At 47.9% G+C, this 24,230-nt stretch overlaps 1 protein-coding gene across 1 annotated transcript; it reads left to right on the top strand.

The window, feature by feature from the left end:
- The first annotated feature begins 3,313 nt into the window (after positions 1 to 3,313).
- AMBP (alpha-1-microglobulin/bikunin precursor) lies at positions 3,314 to 8,464 on the top strand. Its single transcript, XM_069942798.1, has 10 exons — positions 3,314 to 3,472; positions 5,046 to 5,188; positions 5,377 to 5,453; positions 5,535 to 5,648; positions 6,445 to 6,546; positions 6,943 to 6,980; positions 7,180 to 7,255; positions 7,596 to 7,763; positions 7,952 to 8,125; positions 8,217 to 8,464. Exons 1-10 carry the CDS (start codon positions 3,365 to 3,367, stop codon positions 8,240 to 8,242), a joined length of 1,026 nt encoding a protein of 341 aa, XP_069798899.1. The 5' UTR covers positions 3,314 to 3,364; the 3' UTR covers positions 8,243 to 8,464.
- Positions 8,465 to 24,230: the final 15,766 nt, after the last annotated feature.

Genomic DNA, 24,230 nt, shown 5'->3' with positions numbered 1-24,230 from the left:
AGAAAGCAAACACTTGTCTAGTGTATGATGTATCTAAGCCTTCTGTGTGGGTGATACTGTCTGCTGAGCAGCGTATCTCATCCTATCATGTGTACCAGGTACTGAATTAGTATAAATGAGCCCAATATGTGAGATACTGTGCGCTGAACTGATGTATCTAAGCTTATCATGTGTGATACTGTGTGGTAGACTGATAAACCGAAGTCTATAATGTGTGATACAGTCTGCCGTGCTGGTGTATCTAATCCTGTGATGTGTACCGCTGTCTACTAAACTACTGTATCTAATCCTATTATGCGTGATACTGTCTGGTGAGCTACTGTATCTAAGCCTGCCCTGTGTGATACTGTCTGGTGAGCTACTGTATCTAAGCCTGCCCTGTGTGATACTGTCTGCTGAGCTGCTGTATCTAAGCTTGTCATGTGTGATACTGCCTGATGAGCTGCTGCATTTAAGCCTGTCATGTGTGATACCTGCTTAGCTGCTGTATCTAAGCCCATCATGTGTGATACTGTCTGCTGAGCCAACAGTAAAGAAGAAAAGTGAGGGGACCCTGTGGCAGTGATGCTGTGGATAAGAGGGGTCCGGGGTTGGCCTGCACCCCATCTGTGATATAGTCTAGCACTCTATACAGGACCCCTCTGTGGTCCCGGTATCTCAGCCGCTGAGGGGGGGTACGGATCTGTGCGGATCGTTGTTCTGCTTCCTGGTTAATGATTCAGAGTAAATAAAAGGAAAAGTTCAAAGTTGATAAAGAAGAAAGAAAAAGTCCAAGAACACAAATAATAACACCAGCAATATACGAGACCCCCAAAACTACTGATAATGAGTGACCCCAACTATGTACACACTGGGGAGACTAACAGGAGACTGAAGACTTTCCTGTCCCCCAAGTGTCACTATCCTGTACCCCAAGTTTCACTATCCTGTACCCCAGGTGTCACTATCCTGTACCCCATGTGTCACTATCCTGTCCCCCAAGTGTCAGTATCCTGTCCCCCAAGTGTCAGCATATCACTATCCTGTACCCCAAGTGTCACTATCCTGTACCCCAAGTGTCACTATCCTGTACCCCAAGTGTCAGCATATCACTATCCTGTACCCCGAGTGTCACTATCCTGTACCCCAAGTGTCACTATTCTGTACTCCAAGTGTCAGCGTGTCACTATCCTGTACCCCAAGTGTCACTATCCTGTACCTCAAGTGTCACTATCCTGTACCCCAAGTGTCACTATCCTGTACCCCAAGTGTCACTATCCTGTACCCCAAGTGTCACTATCCTGTACCCCGTGTCACTATCCTGTACCCCAAGTGTCACATTCCTGTACCCCAAGTGTCACTATCCTGTACCCCTAGTGTCACTATTCTGTACCTCAAGTGTCACTATCCTGTACCCCGTGTCACTATCCTGTACCCCAAGTGTCACATTCCTGTACCCCAAGTGTCAGCGTGTCACTATCCTGTACCCCAAGTGTCAGCGTGTCACTATCCTGTACCCCAAGTGTCACTATCCTGTACCCCAAGTGTCACTATCCTGTACCCCAAGTGTCACTATCCTGTACCCCAAGTGTCACTATCCTGTACCCCAAGTGTCAGCGTGTCACTATCCTGTACCCCAAGTGTCACTATCCTGTACCCCAAGTGTCAGCGTGTCACTATCCTGTACCCCAAGTGTCACTATCCTGTACCCCGAGTGTCACTATCCTGTACCCCAAGTGTCAGCGTGTCACTATCCTGTACCCCAAGTGTCATTGTGTCACTATCCTGTACCCCAAGTGTCAGCGTGTCACTATCCTGTACCTCAAGTGTCAGCGTGTCACTATCCTGTACCCCAAGTGTCACTACCCTGTACCCCAAGTGTCAGCGTGTCATTATCCTGTACCCCAAGTGTCACATTCCTGTACCCCAAGTGTCAGCGTGTCACTATCCTGTACCCCAAGTGTCAGCATGTCACTATCCTGTACCCCAAGTGTCACTATCCTGTACCCCAAGTGTCACTATCCTGTACCCTGAGTGTCACTATCCTGTACCCCAAGTGTCACTATCCTGTCCCCCAAGTGTCACTATCCTGTACCCCAAGTGTCAGCGTATCACTATCCTGTACCCCAAGTGTCACTATCCTGTACCCTGAGTGTCACTATCCTGTACCCCAAGTGTCCCTATCCTGTACCCCGAGTGTCACTATCCTGTACCCCAAGTGTCATTGTGTCACTATCCTGTACCCCGAGTGTCACTATCCTGTACCCCAAGTGTCACTATCCTGTACCCCAAGTGTCAGTGTGTCACTATCCTGGGCCCCAAATGTCAGCGTGTCACTATCCTGTACCCCAAGTGTCACTATCCTGTACCCCAAGTGTCCTTATTCTGTACCCCAAGTGTCACTATCCTGTACCCCAAGTGTCACTATCCTGTATCCCAAGTGTCAGCGTGTCACTATCCTGTACCCCAAGTATCACTATCCTGTACCCCAAGTGTCACTATCTGGAACCCCAAGTGTCACTATCCTGTACCCCAAGTGTCACTATCCTGTACCCCAAGTGTCAGCATGTCACTATCCTGTACCCCAAGTGTCACTATCCTGTACCCCAAGTGTCAGCGTGTCACTATCCGGTACCCCAAGTGTCAGCGTGTCACTATCCTGTACCTCAAATGTCACTATCCTGTACCCCAAGTGTCAGCGTGTCACTATCCTGTACCCCAGGTGTCACTATCCTGTACCCCAAGTGTCACTATCCTGTACCCCAAGTGTCACTATCCTGTACCCCAAGTGTCACTATCCTGTACCTCAAGTGTCACTATCCTGTCCCCCAAGTGTCACTATCCTGTCCCCCAAGTGTCACTATCCTGTACCCCAGGTGTCAGCGTGTCACTATCCTGTACCCCAAGTGTCACTACCCTGTACCCCAGGTGTATGTAATAAGAAACTGAACACAAGAAGTGGACACAGTCAGAGGTTATTGGGGGGCTGAAAGAGTAGTAGATGCTTGGAGGAGCCTTCCATCAGATGTGGTGGTAAATCTACAGTAAGTGAATGTAAACCTGATGGGATATATATCTATAATACAAGGATGGATGAGATGGAGCGGGGGGCTTTTTCTATCCATAACACAATGGCTGACCCCTCTTGCCTCCACACTCCAGTTTGCAGATAACTTCAGGGATAACCTGCTGACTTTCCCTGGAACCTCTTATTGATTTGTGCTCTGGAGGTCCTGTCACCTGTGGGGGGAGGGATTGCTCTGTTTGATGTCCAGATCAATATGTCTTCTTGCCATTGGTCAGATTATGTGATGAAACTGCATCCAGCTCCCTGACCCATTACACAAGCAGAAGCTGATCCAGAGTCCAGGAGCTGCCCGTCACCATGAGGATGTGCCTGTACCTGCTGCCGCTGATCCTGGCCCTGGTGGCCGGCAGCCCAGTGACCACCGAGGACTTCATCCCCACACAGGAGAACTTTGATATCAATGGGGTAAGAATCAAACTGCTGCCGCCGCTCTCTACAGGGTACAATGGAGGGTTAGCGGACATCTGTGTTATTATTGCTGCTGCTGCCTCTTATCTATGGGAAGCAGCTGAATTCTGCAGCTTTCATATACAGCAATACACTGCAAGCTGCTCAGCGCCAGTCACTGACAAATGGGTTTCAAAGCAACTGGTGTCAGAAAGTTCTTTAGATTTGTAATTTATTTCTATTCAAAAATCTCCAGTCTTCCAGCTGCTGTATGTCCTGCAGGAAGTGGTGTATTCTCTCCAGTCTGACACAGTGCTCTCTGCTGCCACCTCTGTCCATGTCAGGAACTGTCCAGAGCAGCAGCAAATCCCCATAGAAAACCTCTCCTGCTTGCTCGCACCTTGCTCTACAGTGCCACCTGCTGGAGGGAGTTTCCCTTCAAATCTTTGTTGAACATTTGAAGGGCTTTGAACTACAATTGGGGATTCTAATCATATTATAAAGACATTTAAAGGAACATTGCCAACCTTGTCCTCAGTTTATGTGCAGTATTGCAGCTTAGTAACACTGAAAGTGAATGGAGCAGAGTTGTAATAACACAAATAACCTGGGGACGGATGTGGCGCTGTTTTGGAAGGGAAAAAAACAGCTGTGTTTTTCTAATCTTGGATAACGCCTTTAAGAGCTAAACATTGATGAGAAGTGGGGCTACTTCTTTTCTTAAAGGGGTAGTTCAATAAAAAAAAAATTCTTTGAAACCAACTGGTGCCAGAAAGTGGCAAAGATTTGTAATTTACTTCTATTAAAAAATCTCCAGTCTTATATGATGTTCGTTATCCTTCCATTTGATTTATACACCACACATATAGAGCTATCTAATGTCTACACATTGGACGTCTCATAATTTCCTTTGTCATGTTTCTTGACACATTACTAATTTTGACCATGTATGACATTGCTGTTAAGGTTGAACGTAACTGTTATATTTTTGTCTTATTTCATTTGTGATAATGAAATGATTGCTCTTGGTGTGTAATAAACATCTTATTTACCCAAAAAAAAAAAAAAAAAAAAAATCTCCAGTCTTCTGGTACTTATCAGCTGCTGTATGTCCTGCAGGAAGTGGTGTATTCTCTCCAGTCTGACACAGTGCTCTCTGCTGCCACCTCTGTCCATGTCAGGAACTGTTCAGAGAAGGGGAGGTTTTCTATGGGGATTTGCTGCTTCTTTAGACAGTTCCTGACATGGACAGAGGTGGCAGCAGAGAACACTGTGTCAGACTGAAGAGAATACACCACTTCCTGCAAGACATACAGCAGCTGATAAGTACTGGAAGACTGGAGATTTTTTTTTTTTATAGAAGTAAATTACAAATCTTTGCCACCAGTTGATTTCAAAGAATTTTTTTGTGAGCTACCTCTTTAATACTTTGTATTTCTAACATTAGGAGATTTAAAGGAACACTCGAATACATAGCTATGCTTCGTACAGGGGCGGAGCTTGACAAAAGACTTAAAGAACCCCGCCCATTACAGACAGGAGAAGCTGTGTCAGAGCTTTTTACCTCCATGTCCCTCTCTGCTCCTCTCAGATCTTTGGGAAATGGTACGATATCGCCATCGGCTCCACCTGTAAGTGGCTGAAAAAATACAAGGGCAAATATGACATGGGAAGCCTGGAGCTGAGTGAGGGCCAGACGGACGAGGAGATCCAGACGCTCAGCACCAGGATGAGGTACAGTCCTGTATATAAGAGGGGGCAGAGATTGTAGTCGCACCCAAGAACAGGTGCTGGAAGAGACCCCGAATATCACACAGGATAAGGGGGGGCATAGATTCTGCCCCTCACAATGGCTCCTCCTAGTGGTGGGTTGTTAGTATTACAGGCATTAAACACTACAGAATTATTATTATTTCATATAGACGAGGAACCTGCACACAAATGCCCGGCACCTACCAGAAGACCAGCGTCCCGGGGAAGTTTAAGTACACCAGTCACAGTAAGTCTACCTATAGATACCTATAGACCAATGAGAGGCGCCATTACCTGCAGTATAACAGCCCCCATGTCCTCCCTGCAGAATATGGCGGAGAAGTGGTCAATTACATTGTATTCACCAACTACAATGAGTATGCGACCATGCTGATGAGGAAAACCAAGCGAGGGGAGACCACCACCACGGTCAAGCTGTACGGTGAGTGCCATGGAGGGGTCCTATGTGCTGGGGTACTGTGCTCTACAGCATCCTTAAAGCGACTCTGTACCCGCAATCTGACCCCCCCCAAACCGCTTGTATCTTTAGATAGCTGCTTTTAATTTAAGATGGCAGGTGATGCAGTTATTGTGCTAAAAATTTACTTTTAAATTGCCAGCCCCGAGCCCTACGGGAGTGGCCTGGATTGTGTATGCGTTAGGCTGACACAACCTCTCTGTCCCTCTTCATCATTAGGAATGCTCCAGGCAGATTGCCTCCTATTCCCCACCTGTTTAGCCCGGCACATGGGCTGGATCGTTAAGGACCTGTGCAATGTTCAGCATGGAGAAAATGTTTCAGTGGCATTCCTAATGATGAAGAGGGTGGGGAGGAGGGACGGAGGGGTGGTGCAAAGTTCGGGCACAGATACTCCCATAGGGCACAGAGTTGTAAGTTTAAAAGTTTTTTTTTGGGACAATAACTGCATCACCTGCCAAAACGGACCCCAGGACAGATCTTGGATTAAAAGCAGCTATCTGATGGTACAAGTGGTTTGGGGGTGTCAGACTGTGGGTACAGAGTCGCTTTAAGGGGCACTCTGAGAAAAGATTATACACAGGGTTATGGCAAATGCAGAGGCGAAGGTGGAGCATGACAGTAATTGGTAATGCAGAATTAAAAGGGAACTCCACCGGATGACTTATGTAGGACAATCTCCCACAATGCACTGTGAATCATGGAGTAGCGTATAGCAGAACCGTATAATCTTAATGGCTGCTTTACCCTCTGAGGACAGGAAGGACCCCGGAGCTCAGGCAGAGTCTCATCGACGACTTCAAGCAGTTTGCTCTGGATCAAGGAATAGAAGAGGATTCCATTTTTGTTCTTGAGAATAAAGGTAATTATCTATCTATCTATCTCCTATCTATCTATCTATCTATCTATCTATCTATCTATCTATCTATCTATCTATCTATCTATCTCCTATCTATCTATCTATCTATCTATCTATCTCCTATCTATCTCCTATCTATCTATCTATCTATCTATCTATCTCCTATCTATCTATCTATCTATCTATCCATCTCCTATCTATCTATCTATCTATCTATCTATCTATCTATCTATCTCCTATCTATCTCCTATCTATCTATCTATCTATCTGTCTGTCTGTCTGTCTGTCTGTCTGTCATATATCTCCTATCTATCTATCCATATTTTCCATGGAGTATACAGATGGAGACTGTAATGAGGTGAAATGATGAAATAATTGCTTCTTCTGCCTCTGTGACAGGTGAATGTAGCCCAGGGGACATGGAGGTGACGCACAGGGTATGTATGACATATGGTAATACGGTACAGATATATATTATTAGAGATTATGTGGCATCTCCGGTGGCATCTCAGCCATATTATCTGGTGATGCCAGTGCGGCGTGCCTAGTGGACAGTGTCATGGGGGGAGCAGGGATCAGCCGATAGTCACCCACCCTGGACAATGAGTGACCCGGATCTTCTCCCTCTGTACACAGAGATCTCAGAGAGCGGTGGCGGAGGAGGCTCAAGAGGGGTCAGGAGATGACACCCCATTCACAAACAACAGGGCGGGTGAGTGTCCCCATCATCACCCATACACAACACAGCTTAACTTTCTATACACTTCACATTTCATTTATTCTCCATGTATAAAATCTCTGCTCCCTGGCAGTGAATGGAAGTCTCATACAGCCAGATGCTAAAAAAGACAGCTGCAGCATCGATATCCCTCTCCCCAAGCTCTTATCCTCTATGATACATTGTAACAACCTCCAGCCCTGTCAGACACCATGAAGGTTTCCACTCACTGACTGCAAGCAGGGATGACTGTGACCTAGACAACTAAATGACACCCAACCGCCCGGCCCCTTTAATGTCCTCAGTGTAAGTGATGGTGATCATGTCCCCGCAGGCTCCTGCCATCTAGCTCCGGCCGCTGGTCCATGTCTGGGATCCCTGAATCGCTATTTCTACAATGCTTCCTCCATGGCCTGTGAGACCTTCCAATATGGCGGCTGCCTTGGGAACCTCAATAACTTTGATACAGAGCGATATTGTCTCCAGACCTGCAGAACAGAAGGTGAGGCTCTCGTGGCCGCTCTGGCCCCTAATATGTCCAACATACCCCCCTACAGCCCCTCTTGGGGGCCACAATCCAGGCTGATGTCACAGGGGGCCGCAATGACACCAATATGGCGGCCCATGCTGTATTCCCCTAATAGCCGGTGCCAGGGACCACCACTGATCCATGGATCTTCTCTCTTCCAGCTGCCTGCCGCTTACGGATAGTTGCTGGCCCTTGCAGAGGGGCTCACCTCCGCTGGGCATTCAATGCGGCCGAAGGAAAGTGCGTCACCTTTCTGTATAGCGGCTGTAAGGGGAACGGTAACCACTTCTATACGGAGAAGGAATGTAAGGAGTACTGCGGGGTGCCCGCCAATGGTGAGTATAGAACGAGAGCCAGATCTGGGCAGCCACTGCTTGCTGTCACTGCCGGCCAATAATCGACTATCATCACTTTTATATATTCCAGATGAAGAAGAATTTCTAGACAATTGAAGGGGCCAAGTTACTCCGGCCTTCTCCTCCAGACTGTGATGTTACAGGGTCAACGTATCGGCCCATATGGACAAAGAGGATGAGGAGGCGCTGTACCGCAGATTGATCCAGATCCTAACTACTATAGGGGGCCGTATAATCGTCTAGCTGAGTTAGAATCAGAATTGGGGGGGATGGGACTTGTAACCGGTTATTATATTAAACTTATCCAACAATAAGAAAGGGCGTGTGGTTTAATGTTACCTGGAGAAATCCTTTTCATGCCGATGGTGTCATTGTGCGTAGTACTATGGTATGGCCACTAGATGGCAGCAAAAGACTAAAGATCACTGCTACACTAAGCCCTAAACTGAATTTAGAGAAAACTTTTTTTAAATTTTTTTACATGAATTGAACAGAAATAGATGTAAGTGAAGCACGCTGGTGACAAAGTGTGTCAGACCCCATAAGTAACTGCCTCTTCAATTCTCCAACACTTTGGTAAAGCCTGTTATTAGTAAACCTCGCTGTAACAGAAATAGCATTTATGAGTTAAAGGGGTTTTCCAGAAAAAACTTGACCGCTTTGTTGCAGAAACAGCGCCACTCTAGTCCTCTTGTTATTGCATCTTAGTCCTATTGAAGTGAATGGGGCCAAGTTGTAATACCACATACAACCTGAGGACAGGGGTGGCGCTGTGTCTGGCAGAGAGCAGCTGTGTCTTCTTAAAGGAGAAGTCCGTCGAAAAGTATTTTTTAATATGTTATTACTTATGGAAAGTTAGACAAATTTCTAATGTACATTAATTATGGGAAATGCACATGTAGGGCTATTTCCCTTAATTTATCAGATCATGGAGTATTAGAATTCTCTTTAGAAACCGTGACGTCACGACAAAGGGTGTAATTCCTATGGAGTGTCCAGCAGGGGGCGCACTTTATATAGAAGTCAATGAGTACCATTGACTTCTATATATAGTGCGCCCCTACTGGACACTCTATTGAATCAATGGATGTGTATGTAAAAATGTTATGTACAGTACGTTTTGATTGAATACATTTATGGAATACTTTGGGGAGCAAGTGTCCTTGAATACATTCGGAGGGCACCGAGCAGGGAGGGAGAGAGGTGCCTGTGCATCTACCTCCCCCCCCTCCCTGCTTGGTGCTGGGCACATATACACAGTACTACTCCTCCCATCCTCTGCTCATAGTATGAGCAGAGGATTGGGGAGTAGTACCTGTGCTATCCCCTATTACGCCGCCGCACAGCTGCTCATCACAAGGGCTTCATCATGCCCCCTTCTCCGCTCTCTGCTCCTACATACCGGCTCCCGGTCCGCACTACATGCCGGCTGCGTCACCGGGGTGAGGGAGGGCTGGCGCGGCCGGCATGTAGTACGGACCGGGAGGCAGTATGTGGGAGCAGAGAGCGGCGGCGGTGAGCGGGGGGATAGTTAGAAATTGGAAGCTGAGAGGAGGGGGAGCGGAGGAGGGGGCATGATGAAGCCCTTGTGATGAGCAGCTGTGCGGCGGCGGCGTAATGGGGATAGCACAGGTACTACTTCCCAATCCTCTGCTCATACTATGAGCAGAGGATGGGAGGAGTAGTACTGTGTATATGTGCCCAGCACCAAGCAGGGAGGGACGGGGGAGGTAGATGCACAGGCACCTCTCTCCCTCCCTGCTCGGTGCCCTCCGAATGTATTCATTGTATACATTCAAGGGATACTTTAGGGAGCAAGGACACTTGCTCCCCAAAGTATTCCATAAATGTATTCAATGAAAACGTACTGTACATAACATTTTTACATACACATCCATTGATAAAGTGTCCAGCAGGAGCGCACTATATATAGAAGTCAATGGTACTCATTGACTTTATATATATATATATATATATATATATATATATATATATATATATATATATATATATATATATAGTGTGCGCCCTGATGGACACTCCATAGGAATTACACCCTTTGTCGTGATGTCACGGTTTCTGAGAGAATTCTAACACTCCATGATCTGATAAATTAAGGGAAATAGCCCTACATGTGCATTTCCCATAATTAATGTACATTAGAAATTTGTCTAACTTTCCATAAGTAATAACATATTAAAAAATACTTTTGTCCGGAGTTGTCCTTTAATCTTGAATAATCTCTTTAATAATAATCAGATATTATTCCAGTGTTTTTTACGTACAAAGTTATTCAATGTAACTGAACTCCTGAAATACTCTGTGCAGCTGCAGCTACTATCTTATTCCCTGCAATATCCAAACTCTACATGAGAACAAACACTCAAACATATAAACTTCCTCCCTGTCTTCAATAATATTATTATTGCCCCCACAAGATCCCTCTCTCCTGAAAGTCTCTGTGCTGCTGGAAACGCTTCCATTATCAGTCTGGAATCTCCTACTTAAAGGGCTTGCTTAACCTTTTCTTTTTTCTTTCAAATCAACTGGTGGCAGAAAGTTATACAGATTTGTAATTTCCTTTTATTTAAAAAAAAAAACAACAATCTACAGTCTTCCAGCACTTATTAGCTGCAGTATGTCCTGCAGGAAGTGGTGTATTCTTTCCAGTATGACACAATACTCTCTGCTGCCACCTCTGTCCATGTCAGGAACTGTCCAGAGCAGCAGCAAATCCCCATAGAAAACCTCTCCCGCTCTGGACAGTTCCTGACATGGACAGAGGTGGCAGCAGAGAGCACGGTGTCAGACTGGAGAGACTACACCACTTCCTGCAGGACATACAGCAGCTGATGAGTACTGGAAGACTGGAGATTTCTTAATAGAAGTAAATTACAAATCTGTATAACTTTATGACACCAGTTGATTTAAAAGGAAAAAACACACACACACATATATATATATATGGGGCTCCTGAGGACAGAGCCCACCCCACCGCTATGTCACATAGTGACCAAATAGGGTGGGGACCCTTGTTCTCGTGATCGATGGGGGTCTCAGCGATCAGACCCCTACAGGTCACGTATTCCTGATCCTATGGTTCCAGGTGATGGATCTCTCCCCCTGATACGATGTAACATCAGGGGCCATATTCTCCTCTGATATCATTCTTCATGTATCCTTCTATTGGTCTGAGCTCCGGGGGTCCCTGCATTGGGGGGTGGGGGTGATTCTAAGATACTTCTGCATTTCCCTGGTGTAACTATCGGCTCCCTCCTTGTCCCCAGGCCCCCCGCTTTATACAGCCATAATAGACCCCCGGTCCGCCAATTGGCCATTAACTGCAAACTAACAAGCCCCCCCAATGGCACTGAGTGGCTGCCCACCTCCAGCAGCCGGCCCTCCGCTACAATGTCTATGGCCCCAACCTCAGCTCTTTATCTGGAGTTACAAAGCATCCTGGAAAAAAGGGCCATGGGGTGTAGGGGGAGGGGAGATTACAGCATCACAGACCCCCCCAAGCTGGGCCTACTCTGCCCAGGCATCACTGCGGCATCCCTGCATTTTCTGTCTGGCTGCACAAGGTGAATGAAGCCTTTGAAAAGTTGGTAAAAAGGAGGAGAGGACAGAACTGTGCGGAAGGGCCCGGCCCTTAACTCCTTCCCTGCCAGGGACGCACAATGATTCGTCACTTTAAGAAGAAGGGAAGGGGGGATTAAGAGGGGACTCGTCATCTGCTGCACATGACATGTGTCCCTGTGACCAGACTGCTGGAGGGATGGAGAGCGATTACAGCTCCGAAGTCTGACAGCTCACATCCATCATACTGAGATTATATCCTTGGTACCCCAGTAATCTATATTACCCCCACCAGCAGAATAGTGAGTGCAGCTCTGGAGGATAATACAGGATGTAACTCAGGATCAGTAATGTAATGTATGTACACAGTGACCCCACCAGCAGAATAGTGAGTGCAGCTCTGGAGTATAATACAGGATGTAACTCAGGATCAGTAATGTATGTACACAGTGACCCCACCAGCAGAATAGTGAGTGCAGCTCTGGGGTATAATACAGGATGTAACTTAGGATCAGTAATGTACTGTATGTACATAGTGACCCCACCAGCAGAATAGTGAGTGCAGCTCTGGAGGATAATACAGGATGTAACTCAGGATCAGTAATGTAATGTATGTACATAGTGACCCCACCAGCAGAATAGTGAGTGCAGCTCTGGAGTATAATACAGGATGTAACTCAGGATCAGTAATGTAATGTATGTACACAGTGACCCCACCAGCAGAATAGTGAGTGCAGCTCTGGAGGATAATACAGGATGTAACTCAGGATCAGTAATGGATATACTGTACATTACATATATGCTATCATAGCAATCATTTGCAGTGGCGTTCGGGATCTGGTGACGGTCAGGTTGGAGTATGGAGTCTCGAGGTCAGCACTCCAATCTTGCCCGTTTTTTCCTTTAGCATTCTATGATTTTAACCATTACTCATCCTTGTCATTTTTCACATAGTGTCACCATCTATCTAGGTAGATTATTATTACAGTGGTACCTCGGTTTAAGAGTAAGAGCATGGATTAAGAGCATTTCGCAAGAAGAGCTCACAGGTTTTCAAAATTTCCTCACCTTCCAAATCATGGCAGATCCACTTCAGGCTGGGGCTTGCATCAGGGGACAGGATTGTGGAGGTAATCTCTCCATAGCTGGATTACAAGCACAGTCCCAGAACGGATTATGCTCGTAATCCAAGGCACCACTGTATTTTCATGTTAACTTTATTTAATAGAAACACCCTGAGAGCCGGTCTTTTTATCCTTTTTCACTCCTGCTTGTGCTGTGGAGGATACACCACCCCCTACTGGTGAGATGATGTGGAGTCATCAGCATGTGGTATATAATGTATAGTAACTGTATAACCCTGATAACACAGCAGCTGGATATGTGATATTATACGTTACTGTACAGTATAGCAATCAGCATGTGGTATATAATGTATAGTAACTGTATAACCCTGATAACACAGCAGCTGGATATGTGATATATAAGTTACTGTACAGTATAGCAGCATGTGGTATATAATGTATAGTAACTGTATAACCCTGATAACACAGCAGCTGGATATGTGATATATAAGTTACTGTACAGTATAGCAGCATGTGGTATATAATGTATAGTAACCGTATAACCCTGATAACACAGCAGCAGCTGGATATGTGATATATAAGTTACTGTACAGTATAGCAATCAGCATGTGGTATATAATGTATAGTAACTGTATAACCTGATAACACAGCAGCTGGATATGTGATATATAAGTTACTGTACAGTATAGCAATCAGCATGTGGTGTATAATGTATAGTAACTGTATAACCCTGATAACACAGCAGCTGGATATGTGATATATAAGTTACTGTACAGTATAGCAATCAGCATGTGGTGTATAATGTATAGTAACTGTATAACCCTGATAATACAGCAGCAGCTGGATATGTGATATATAAGTTACTGTACAGTATAGCAGCATGTGGTGTATAATATATAGTAACTGTATAACCCTGATAACACAGCAGCTGGATATGTGATATATAAGTTACTATACAGTATAGCAGCATGTGGTATATAATGTATAGTAACTGTATAACCCTGATAACACAGCAGCTGGATATGTGATATATAAGTTACTGTACAGTATAGCAATCAGCATGTGGTATATAATGTATAGCAACTGTATAACCCTGATAACACAGCAGCTGGATATGTGATATATAAGTTACGGTACAGTATAGCAGCATGTGGTATATAATGTATAGTAACTGTATAACCCTGATAACACAGCAGCTGTATATGTGATATATAAGTTACTGTACAGTATAGCAGCATGTGGTATATATTGTATAGTAACTATCACCCTGATAACACAGCAGCAGCTGGATATGTGATATATAAGTTACTGTACAGTATAGCAGCATGTGGTATATAATGTATAGTAACTGTATAACTCTGATAACACAGCAGTAGCTGGATATGTTATATATATAAGTTACTGTACAGTATAGCAATCAGCATGTGGGATATAATGTATAGTAACTGTATAACCCTGATAACACAGCAGCTGGATATGTGATATATAAGTTACTGTACAGTATAGCAGCATGTGGTATATAATGTATAGTAACTGTATAACCCTGATAACACAGCAGCTGGATATGTGATATATAAGTTACTGTACAGTATAGCAGCATGTGGTATATAATGTATAGTAACTGTATAACCCTGATAACACTGCAGCTGGATATGTGATATATAAGTTACTGTACAGTATAGCAATCAGCATGTGGTATATAATGTATAGTAACTGTATAACCCTGATAACACAGCAGCTGGATATGTGATATATAAGTTATTGTACAGTATAGCAATCAGCATGTGGTATATAATGTATAGTAACTGTATAACCCTGATAACACAGCAGCTGGATATGTGATATATAAGTTACTGTACAGTATAGCAGCATGTCGTGTATAATGTATAGTAACTGTATAACCCTGATAACACAGCAGCAGTTTGTAGATACAGGATGGAACTGCAGTTCCCAATAATGCAGGAGCGTAGTACAACAGGCTAGAATAGAGAAGCAGGGCTGCTGTCAGAGATCTGTGTGGTCACATGACAGCAATGGGGAAGGGGGGGGGGGGGTCAGCATGGACCAGTCAGGAAGTGAGAATCACAGGGCTGTGCAGGAGGAAAGTGACAGAGACTTGTCTATACAGCAGTTTGAATGGCTGAATGTGAGTGCAGGCACAATATACCAGCAGTGTGTATAGCTGAGCGTGAGTACAGGCACATTACAGCAGCAGTGTGTATAGCTGAGTGTGAGTACAGGCACATTACAGCAGCAGTGTGTATAGCTGAGTGTAAGTGCAGGCACATTATAGCAGCAGTGTACATAGCTGAGTGTAAGTGCAGTCACATTATAGCAGCAGTGTGTATAGCTGAGTGTAAGTGCAGGCACATTATAGCAGCAGCGTGTATAGCTGAGTGTAAGTGCAGGCACATTATAGCAGCAGCGTTTATAGCTGAGTGTAAGTGCAGGCACATTATAGCAGCAGCGTGTATAGCTGAGTGTAAGTGCAGGCCCATTATAGCAGGAATGGAGAGAATGGAAAACACAAGGGCTGACAGACTGCAGGGAGCATGAAGGAATGAGCAGGGCAGATGTGGGCACAATATAGCAGCCTTCTCTGTCCGGGGAGAGAGGGGTTACAGCTATGGAGAGATGACCTCCACAGTCCTGTCCCCTGATGTAATCCCCAGCCTGAAGTGGATCTGCTATGATTTGGAAGGTGAGGGAGACTTCCGGGGTCAGAGTACAGGGCTGTAGACCCCACTATGCAGACCATGCCCCTCCCCCACTCTCCCTCCCACCCAGTACAGGGAGCTCTTACACCAAAGCAAAGTTCTTACACAAAGTCACTATTTAGAAAAACCGTGAACTCTTCTTGCAAAACCCTCTCAATCCAAGTTACTTTTAATCCAAGGTACCACTGTACTCATAACATACTAATATACCATACTAATATTATACACATATTATATGTGAACAACCAGTGTGCCCAGTACTCTGCATAGGAAGTGCTCCCTCTGCTGGACAGGGTAGGACCCTCATAGCTCCTGCCTAAAACTGATAGCTGTAACACTGGACCCTCAGGGTATAATGTGTCTGTGGGGGGAGATGGTGGAGGCCGGAGCTGAATTCTCCCGGTTGCTCGGAGGGATTTGTTCCCTTTATATAGAATTATCCTCCTTCTACCAGCAATATATGAGTGCGGTGTGGCTGGGATCTGCAGTAGCCTGTGCATATATGAAGCCATACAGGTGCAGACAGGAGTGTATATATGTATACAGTGCAGACAGGAGTGTATATATGTATACAGTGCAGACAGGAGTGTATATATGTATACAGTGCAGACAGGAGTGTATATATGTATACAGTGCAGACAGGAGTGTATATATGTATACAGTGCAGACAGGAGTGTATATATGTATACAGTGCAGACAGGAGTGTATATATATATATATATATATATATAATTGCAGACAGGAGTGTATATATATGTATACTATGCAGACGAGTGTATATATGTATACTGTGCAGACAGGAGTGTATATATGTATACTATGCAGACAGGAGTGTGTATATATGTATACTATGTAGACAGGAGTGTATATATATGTATACAGTGCAGACAGGAGTGTATATATGTATACTATGCAGACAGGAGAGTATATATGTATACTGTGCAGACAGGAGTGTATATATGTATACTGTGCAGACAGGAGTGTATATATGTATACAGTGCAGACAGGAGTGTATATATGTATACAGTGCAGACAGGAGTGTATATATGTATACAGTGCAGACAGGAGTGTATATATATATATATATATATATATATATATATATACAGTGCAGACAGGAGTGTATATATGTATACTATGCAGACAGGAGTGTATATATATGTATACTATGCAGACGAGTGTATATATGTATACTGTGCAGACAGGAGTGTATATATGTATACTATGCAGACAGGAGTGTGTATATATGTATACTATGTAGACAGGAGTGTATATATATGTATACAGTGCAGACAGGAGTGTATATATGTATACTATGCAGACAGGAGAGTATATATATATATACTGTGCAGACAGGAGTGTATATATGTATACAGTGCAGACAGGAGTGTATATATGTATACTATGCAGACAGGAGAGTATATATGTATACTATGTAGACAGGAGTGTATATATATGTATACAGTGCAGACAGGAGTGTATATATGTATACGGTGCAGACAGGAGTGTATATATGTATACTATGCAGACAGGAGTGTATATATGTATACTATGCAGACAGGAGAGTATATATATATATACTGTGCAGACAGGAGTGTATATATGTATACAGTGCAGACAGGAGTGTATATATGTATACTATGCAGACAGGAGAGTATATATGTATACTATGTAGACAGGAGTGTATATATATGTATACAGTGCAGACAGGAGTGTATATACGTATACTGTGCAGACAAGAGTGTATATAGTGCATACAGGAGTATATATGTATACAGCGCAGACAAGTACCTATCCTATATTACAGGCCAAAGTACAGAGGCTGCTATGGGGTCCAGCCTCCTCCATCCCTCACCTATATAGGAGTCCTATGTCACAGACACTGTAATGATTGCAAACAAGGGTGTAAGAGGGTGGATTCCAGGTGAGGGCTACATGGTGACTCTGTGTGATGTGTTCCCGCCCCAGTATTGCATCGCGGCTAATAAACATGAATGTGGTCGCATCATGTCCTGCAGATTATCGCAGCCTGATAACACCCCCCAACCTGCACAGTGCAATGCAACCACTACTACATGTACAGTGCAACACCCCCAACCTGCACAGTGCAATGCAACCACTACTACATGTACAGTGCAACACCCCCAACCTGCACAGTGCAATGCAACCACTACTACATGTACAGTGCAACACCCCCAACCTGCGCAGTGCAATGCAACCACAACTACTACATGTACAGTGCATCACCCCCAACCTGCGCTACCCCCAACAGTCTTCCAGTACTTACCAGCTGCTGTATGTCCTGCAGGAAGTGGTGTATTCTCTCCAGTGTGACACAGTGCTCTCTGCTGCCACCTCTGTCCATGTCAGGAACTGTCCAGAGCAGGAGAGGTTTTCTATGGGGATTTTCTGCTGCTCTGGACAGTTCCTGACATGGACAGAGGTGGCATCAGAGAGCACTGTATCAGACAGGAGAGAATACACCACTTCCTGCAGGGCATACAGCAGCTGAAAAGTGCTGGAAGACTGGAGATTTTTTAATAGAAGTAAATTACATATCTATAGAACTTTCTGGCTCCAGTTGATTTAAAAGAATGAACTAATCCTTTAATGAAGTGCACCAGTCTGATGGAAAAATATTGGTCTAATGCCGAGCACCTCAACCAGTGACTCTCCAGCTGTTGCGAAGTTTCAACTCCCAGCATGCCCTGATAGCCTTTGACTGTCGGGGCATGCTGGGAGTTGTAGTTTTGCATCAACTGGAGAGCGGCAGTTTGAGAATACTACTGTAACCTACTATCACAATGGAGTAAAATGATGCAAACCTGGCTCTGCTCCATGGGTATATGGCAGCCATGGTGATGGGCCTGTGTCTATGTATACTGGGGCCTGGGCTCCAGCGCTCACATATTGCATTCACAAATTCCTCAGCAGACACAACAATCTGTGAGTATGTGTGTGTGTGTGTGTGCGCATGGAGGAGGGGGTGCGGAGTTCTGGGCTGTGTCTGGAAATTGGGGGATGGAGGGGGGTGGGGTGGGGATGGGGGGGGTTAGTCCTCCTTATGCATCTATTTTATACAGTCCAAACCTATTCTACCCGCTGGTTAATGCATTTGAATGTGAAAGGCAGGCAGTGTTAGGGTGAGATGCCTCCTTTGTCAGGAGCCTGTGACTGCCCAGGCCCGCTGGATTTATTGTGCATTTGGAAAGGCGAGGGGGGCTTTTCTCATTACCATAGCAGCTGCTGCATGAGGCCCTCGCAACAAGAGAACGACTCGGCTGTACACACCATGAATAGGCTGAGGCGACCTGAAAGAAAGGCCTCCGAGAGCCAGCAAAGAATGGCCTCAGATCAGGGTGTTGCGGGAAGGGAGGAGTAGAGGAAAGAAGGGGGGGGGGGTTGCATATTAGGCCGCCTTTAGTTTCTTGAACTTGTGTTAAGGATTCAGGACGAGGGGGGGGGGGGGGCAGGGTTGGCAGGTGTGAGAACGGCTCTGTCATGGCACCCGGGACTGCCCCATTTGGGCGTCCTTTTGTATTCTTCCTGTGACCCCACCACCGTCACCTTCCACACACCCATCCTATAATAGTGAAATGTACCCCTGTATCGGGTCTAAGGGCCCTGTCACCTCCATCATGGCTGTCTGCAGAGTTAATGGACCCCCCCCACACACACACACACACACCACCACCACACCAGAGAGGCAACTTTTCTTCTTCTCTGCCTAGTAAACCATAGGGAACGTAGAGGAAATAGCTGGTGGGAAGCTGGATTAACAGGGCGAGTTATGGGGAGGAATAGATGGCAGTGATGTCAGAAGTAAAACTGTGATGTCATCGGTTATTATACAACAGCTGTTACTCAGTAAACGTGCAATGTGATGCTGGCAGGGTGCACTAACTTACTACTGTAGGATACCACAACTGGTGATGATAGACGCTGAGTTATGGGGAGGAAGAGAAGATGGTGATGTCAGCAGTATAATTGTGATGTCATCAGTTATTATACAACAGCTGTTACTCGGTAAACGGGCAATGTGATGCTCTTAGAGCGCAATAACTCACTTTCTACTGTATACAACTCCCAACCGGCCATTATACAAGGCGAGTTATGGGAAGGAAGACAGTGATGTCAGAGGAAAATTGTGATGTCATCGGTTATTCTACAAGTGTCAGCGCACAATGCCCCACCACAAGCTATCACCCTGGTAAACGGTTCGTGTAACACTGTTAGGGCGATGGCTCTACTCACACCCGTATTAAACAGCAGTGACCCATGATAGAAGGCGAGTTATTGGAAGGATGAGAAAACTGTGATGTCATAATTCATTTTACAACTCTCAGCATATTGCAACGTTACGCCATAAGCTATCACCCTAGTATACAGACGGTTAGGGTGCACGGACCCCTCTAATACTGTAATAGACTGGAGCCGCCCATGACATACAACAGTCATTACATCATCATGACATCACAACCCAGGAAAGCAATCTTATGCTGATGAAGACACAAACGTCAAGAAAACTTTAACCACCCATCATATAGAGTGCGGAGATCAGAGTGATGCCAAAACTGTGATGTCATCAGTCATTTTATGACATCACAGTGCATCCTATCAATGCGGTGCAGTTAGGACGCACTGACTGTAGGAAAACACAGTGATGTCATGATTAAAACTGTGATGTCATCAGTCATTTTACAACTCTCTGCACTGTCCCAATAGTCTTGTCCTTGTCCAGACGATGCAGTTAGGAATATATATTGTAGATAACCGCGACCGCCCCTGATAAAATGGCCAAAGCAACCTGTAAGATGACATTGCTGCTGCTGCATGGTGAGCATATATAGAAGTCAGGGTAGAGGGACCCCCCCCCCCTTCACAGCATGTCAGACCCTCATAGTCTGGGAACGGGGAGCCCAGTGTACCCAGAATATGGGCTCCCCTCTTTTATAGACACCATAGCTGCCCCTGATTCTGATGGCAAAGTCCGACCAGTGGGGGATCTGACTAATAGCCCTATTCCATAAACTCGCTCCAACGACCGCTCGTTAACGATCACTAAACGATTTTTTTTAGCGAACAATAACACATAACGTGAACGATATATGTAGTGTAACGATTATTTTGCGGTCGTTACATGTTTAAAACGTTCGCCGGGGTGATCATGACCATACAACACACCTACTTTTTTTAAACCTTTTTACGAACGACTGAAAGATTTCAAATTTTACGAACCCATTAGCGAATTATCTTTCAAAGACCAACGACCAGCGATTGTCGTTAACGAGCGGTCGTCGGAGCGAGTTTATGAACGATAATCATTCCCTGGAATAGGGCTATAACTCCAGAAAGCGTCAAGACTGAAAGCATCTGAACAGGCCAAAGGGAAGTCAAATGGTGGAAAAGCACTGACAAGTGATCGTGTGGGACTTGTCCGCAGACAGTGCGCCCCTCAGGATGGCACCCCACTCCCCTGCAGACAGTGCGCCCCTCAGAATGGCAAACCACTCCCCTGCAGACAGTGCGCCCCTCAGGATGGCACCCCACTCCCCTGCAGACAGTGCGCCCCTCAGGATGGCACCCCACCCCCCTGCAGACAGTGCGCCCCTCAGAATGGCAAACCACTCCCCTGCAGACAGTGCGCCCCTCAGAATGGCACCCCACCCCCCTGCAGACAGTGCGCCCCTCAGGATGGCACCCCACTCCCCTGCAGACAGTGCGCCCCTCAGGATGGCACCCCACCCCCCTGCAGACAGTGCGCCCCTCAGAATGGCAAACCACTCCCCTGCAGACAGTGCGCCCCTCAGTATGGCACCCCACCCCCCTGCAGACAGTGCGCCCCTCAGGATGGCACCCCACTCCCCTGCAGACAGTGCGCCCCTCAGGATGGCACCCCACTCCCCTGCAGACAGTGCGCCCCTCAGGATGGCACCCCACTCCCCTGCAGACAGTGCGCCCCTCAGGATGGCAAACCACTCCCCTGCAGACAGTGCGCCCCTCAGAATGGCACCCCACCCCCCTGCAGACAGTGCGCCCCTCAGAATGGCACCCCACCCCCCTGCAGACAGTGCGCCCCTCAGGATGGCACCCCACTCCCCTGCAGACAGTGCGCCCCTCAGAATGGCAAACCACTCCCCTGCAGACAGTGCGCCCCTCAGAATGGCACCCCACCCCCCTGCAGACAGTGCGCCCCTCAGGATGGCACCCCACTCCCCTGCAGACAGTGCGCCCCTCAGGATGGCACCCCACTCCCCTGCAGACAGTGCGCCCCTCAGGATGGCACCCCACTCCCCTGCAGACAGTGCGCCCCTCAGGATGGCACCCCACTCCCCTGCAGACAGTGCGCCCCTCAGGATGGCAAACCACTCCCCTGCACACAGTGCGCCCCTCAGGATGGCACCCGACCCCCTTGCAGACAGTGCGCCCCTCAGGATGGCACCCCACTCCCCTGCAGACAGTGCGCCCCTCAGGATGGCAAATCACTCCCCTGCAGACAGTGCGCCCCTCCGGATGGCACCCGACCCCCCTGCAGACAGTGCGCCCCTCAGGATGGCACCCCACTCCCCTGCAGACAGTGCGCCCCTCAGGATGGCACCCCACCCCCCTGCAGACAGTGCGCCCCTCAGGATGGCAAACCACTCCCCTGCAGACAGTGCGCTCCTCAGAATGGCAAACCACTCCCCTGCAGACAGTGCGCCCCTCAGGATGGCAAACCACTCCCCTGCAGACAGTGCGCCCCTCAGAATGGCACCCGACCCCCCTGCAGACAGTGCGCCCCTCAGGATGGCACCCGACCCCCCTGCAGACAGTGCGCCCCTCAGGATGGCACCCCACTCCCCTGCAGACAGTGCGCCCCTCCGGATGGCACCCGACCCCCTGCAGACAGTGCGCCCCTCCGGATGGCACCCGACCCCCTGCAGACAGTGCGCTCCTCAGGATGGCACCCCACCCCCCTGCAGACAGTGCGCCCCTCCGGATGGCACCCGACCCCCCTGCAGACAGTGCGCTCCTCAGGATGGCACCCCACTCCCCTGCAGACAGTGCGCCCCTCCGGATGGCACCCCACTCCCCTGCAGACAGTGCGCCCCTCAGGATGGCACCCCACCCCCCTGCAGACAGTGCGCCCCTCAGGATGGCACCCCACTCCCCTGCAGACAGTGCGCCCCTCAGGATGGCACCCGACCCCCCTGCAGACAGTGCGCCCCTGAGGATGGCACCCCACTCCCCTGCAGACAGTGCGCCCCTCAGGATGGCACCCGACCCCCTGCAGACAGTGCGCCCCTGAGGATGGCACCCCACTCCCCTGCAGACAGTGCGCCCCTCAGGATGGCACCCCACTCCCCTGCAGACAGTGCGCCTCTCAGGATGGCACCCCACCCCCCTGCCCCCTTGGGCCCAGGCTTTTCCTGTGGGACTTGTCCACAGACAGTGCGCCCCTCAGGATGGCACCCCACCCCCCTGCAGACAGTGCGCCCCTCAGGATGGCACCCCATCCCCTGCCCCCTTGGGCTTAAGCTTTTCCTGTGGGACTTGTCCACAGACAGTGCGCCCCTCAGGATGGCACCCGACCCCCCTGCATACAGTGCGCCCCTCCGGATGGCACCCGACCCCCCTGCAGACAGTGCGCTCCTCAGGATGGCACCCCACCCCCCTGCAGACAGTGCGCCCCTCAGGATGGCACCCCACCCCCCCCCCCCGCCCCCTTGGGCTCTGGCTTTTCCTGTGGGACTTGTCCACAGACAGTGCGCCCCTTAGGATAGCACCCCACCCCCCTGCAGACAGTGTGCCCCTCAGGATGGCACCCCACCCCCCTGCAGACAGTGCGCCCCTCAGGATGGCACCCCACCCCCCTGCCCCCTTGGGCTCAGGCTTTTCCTGTGGGACTTGTCCACAGACAGTGCGCCCCTCAGGATGGCACCCCACCCCCCTGCAGACAGTGCGCCCCTCAGGATGGCACCCCACCCCCCTGCAGACAGTGCGCCCCTCAGGATGGCACCCCACCCCCCTGCCCCCTTGGGCTCAGGCTTCTCCTGTGAAGCACCTTGTCTGCTCACATGTCTATATAGGCTGGTTTTATTCTCATGACCCCGACTAGCAGCATGTAAAGGAGCAGGGGGGGCACAGACCGGCCTTTGACAGCCTGCTTAATTTCCAGCCCCCCCCTCCCCCTCGCACATAAGGGAGGGCGCCTGAGCGAGAGAACATCCATCTGCTCTGCAGTCTGAGCTCCTTCTGCAGCCAGAACAATACAAGGAAATGCTTTTAAGCCGAAATTCCTCCTCGAGATCTTGGCAGGAGCGCAACGCACAACTCTCAGCATCTCTTTCCCAGTGACAGCGAAAACTTCTACCCCCAACAAGCCGGAGAAGGGGGGCGGCCATATTTGTTTCGCGTTAAAGCGTCATTAGGGCCGTACACTATACTTCGGTCACAAGCGCAGACAGGAGCGGGGACGGGCGGGCCGAGTGACTGAACACGGCTCCGTCTGTGTCCTCTCATCTGCCATTGAAATGCTGGGGATGTCACGTTACGATCTGGCGCGGGCCGAGGGAATCTGGGCTGGAACGGGGGCCAAGAGTTTACGTTGCGGACTGGGAGCTGGCTGGGGCGGCCGGCGCTGAGTGCCAGGCTTCCATTCCCACTGCTGAGCCTCACAAGATAGGATTTTATTCTCGCTCGTTCGCCAAGAGATGACAAAGA

Source organism: Dendropsophus ebraccatus, chromosome 10 (genome assembly GCF_027789765.1).
Source record: "Dendropsophus ebraccatus isolate aDenEbr1 chromosome 10, aDenEbr1.pat, whole genome shotgun sequence".
Lineage (NCBI taxonomy): Eukaryota > Metazoa > Chordata > Amphibia > Anura > Hylidae > Dendropsophus > Dendropsophus ebraccatus.
This window is presented reverse-complemented; position numbering and strand designations above follow the sequence as displayed.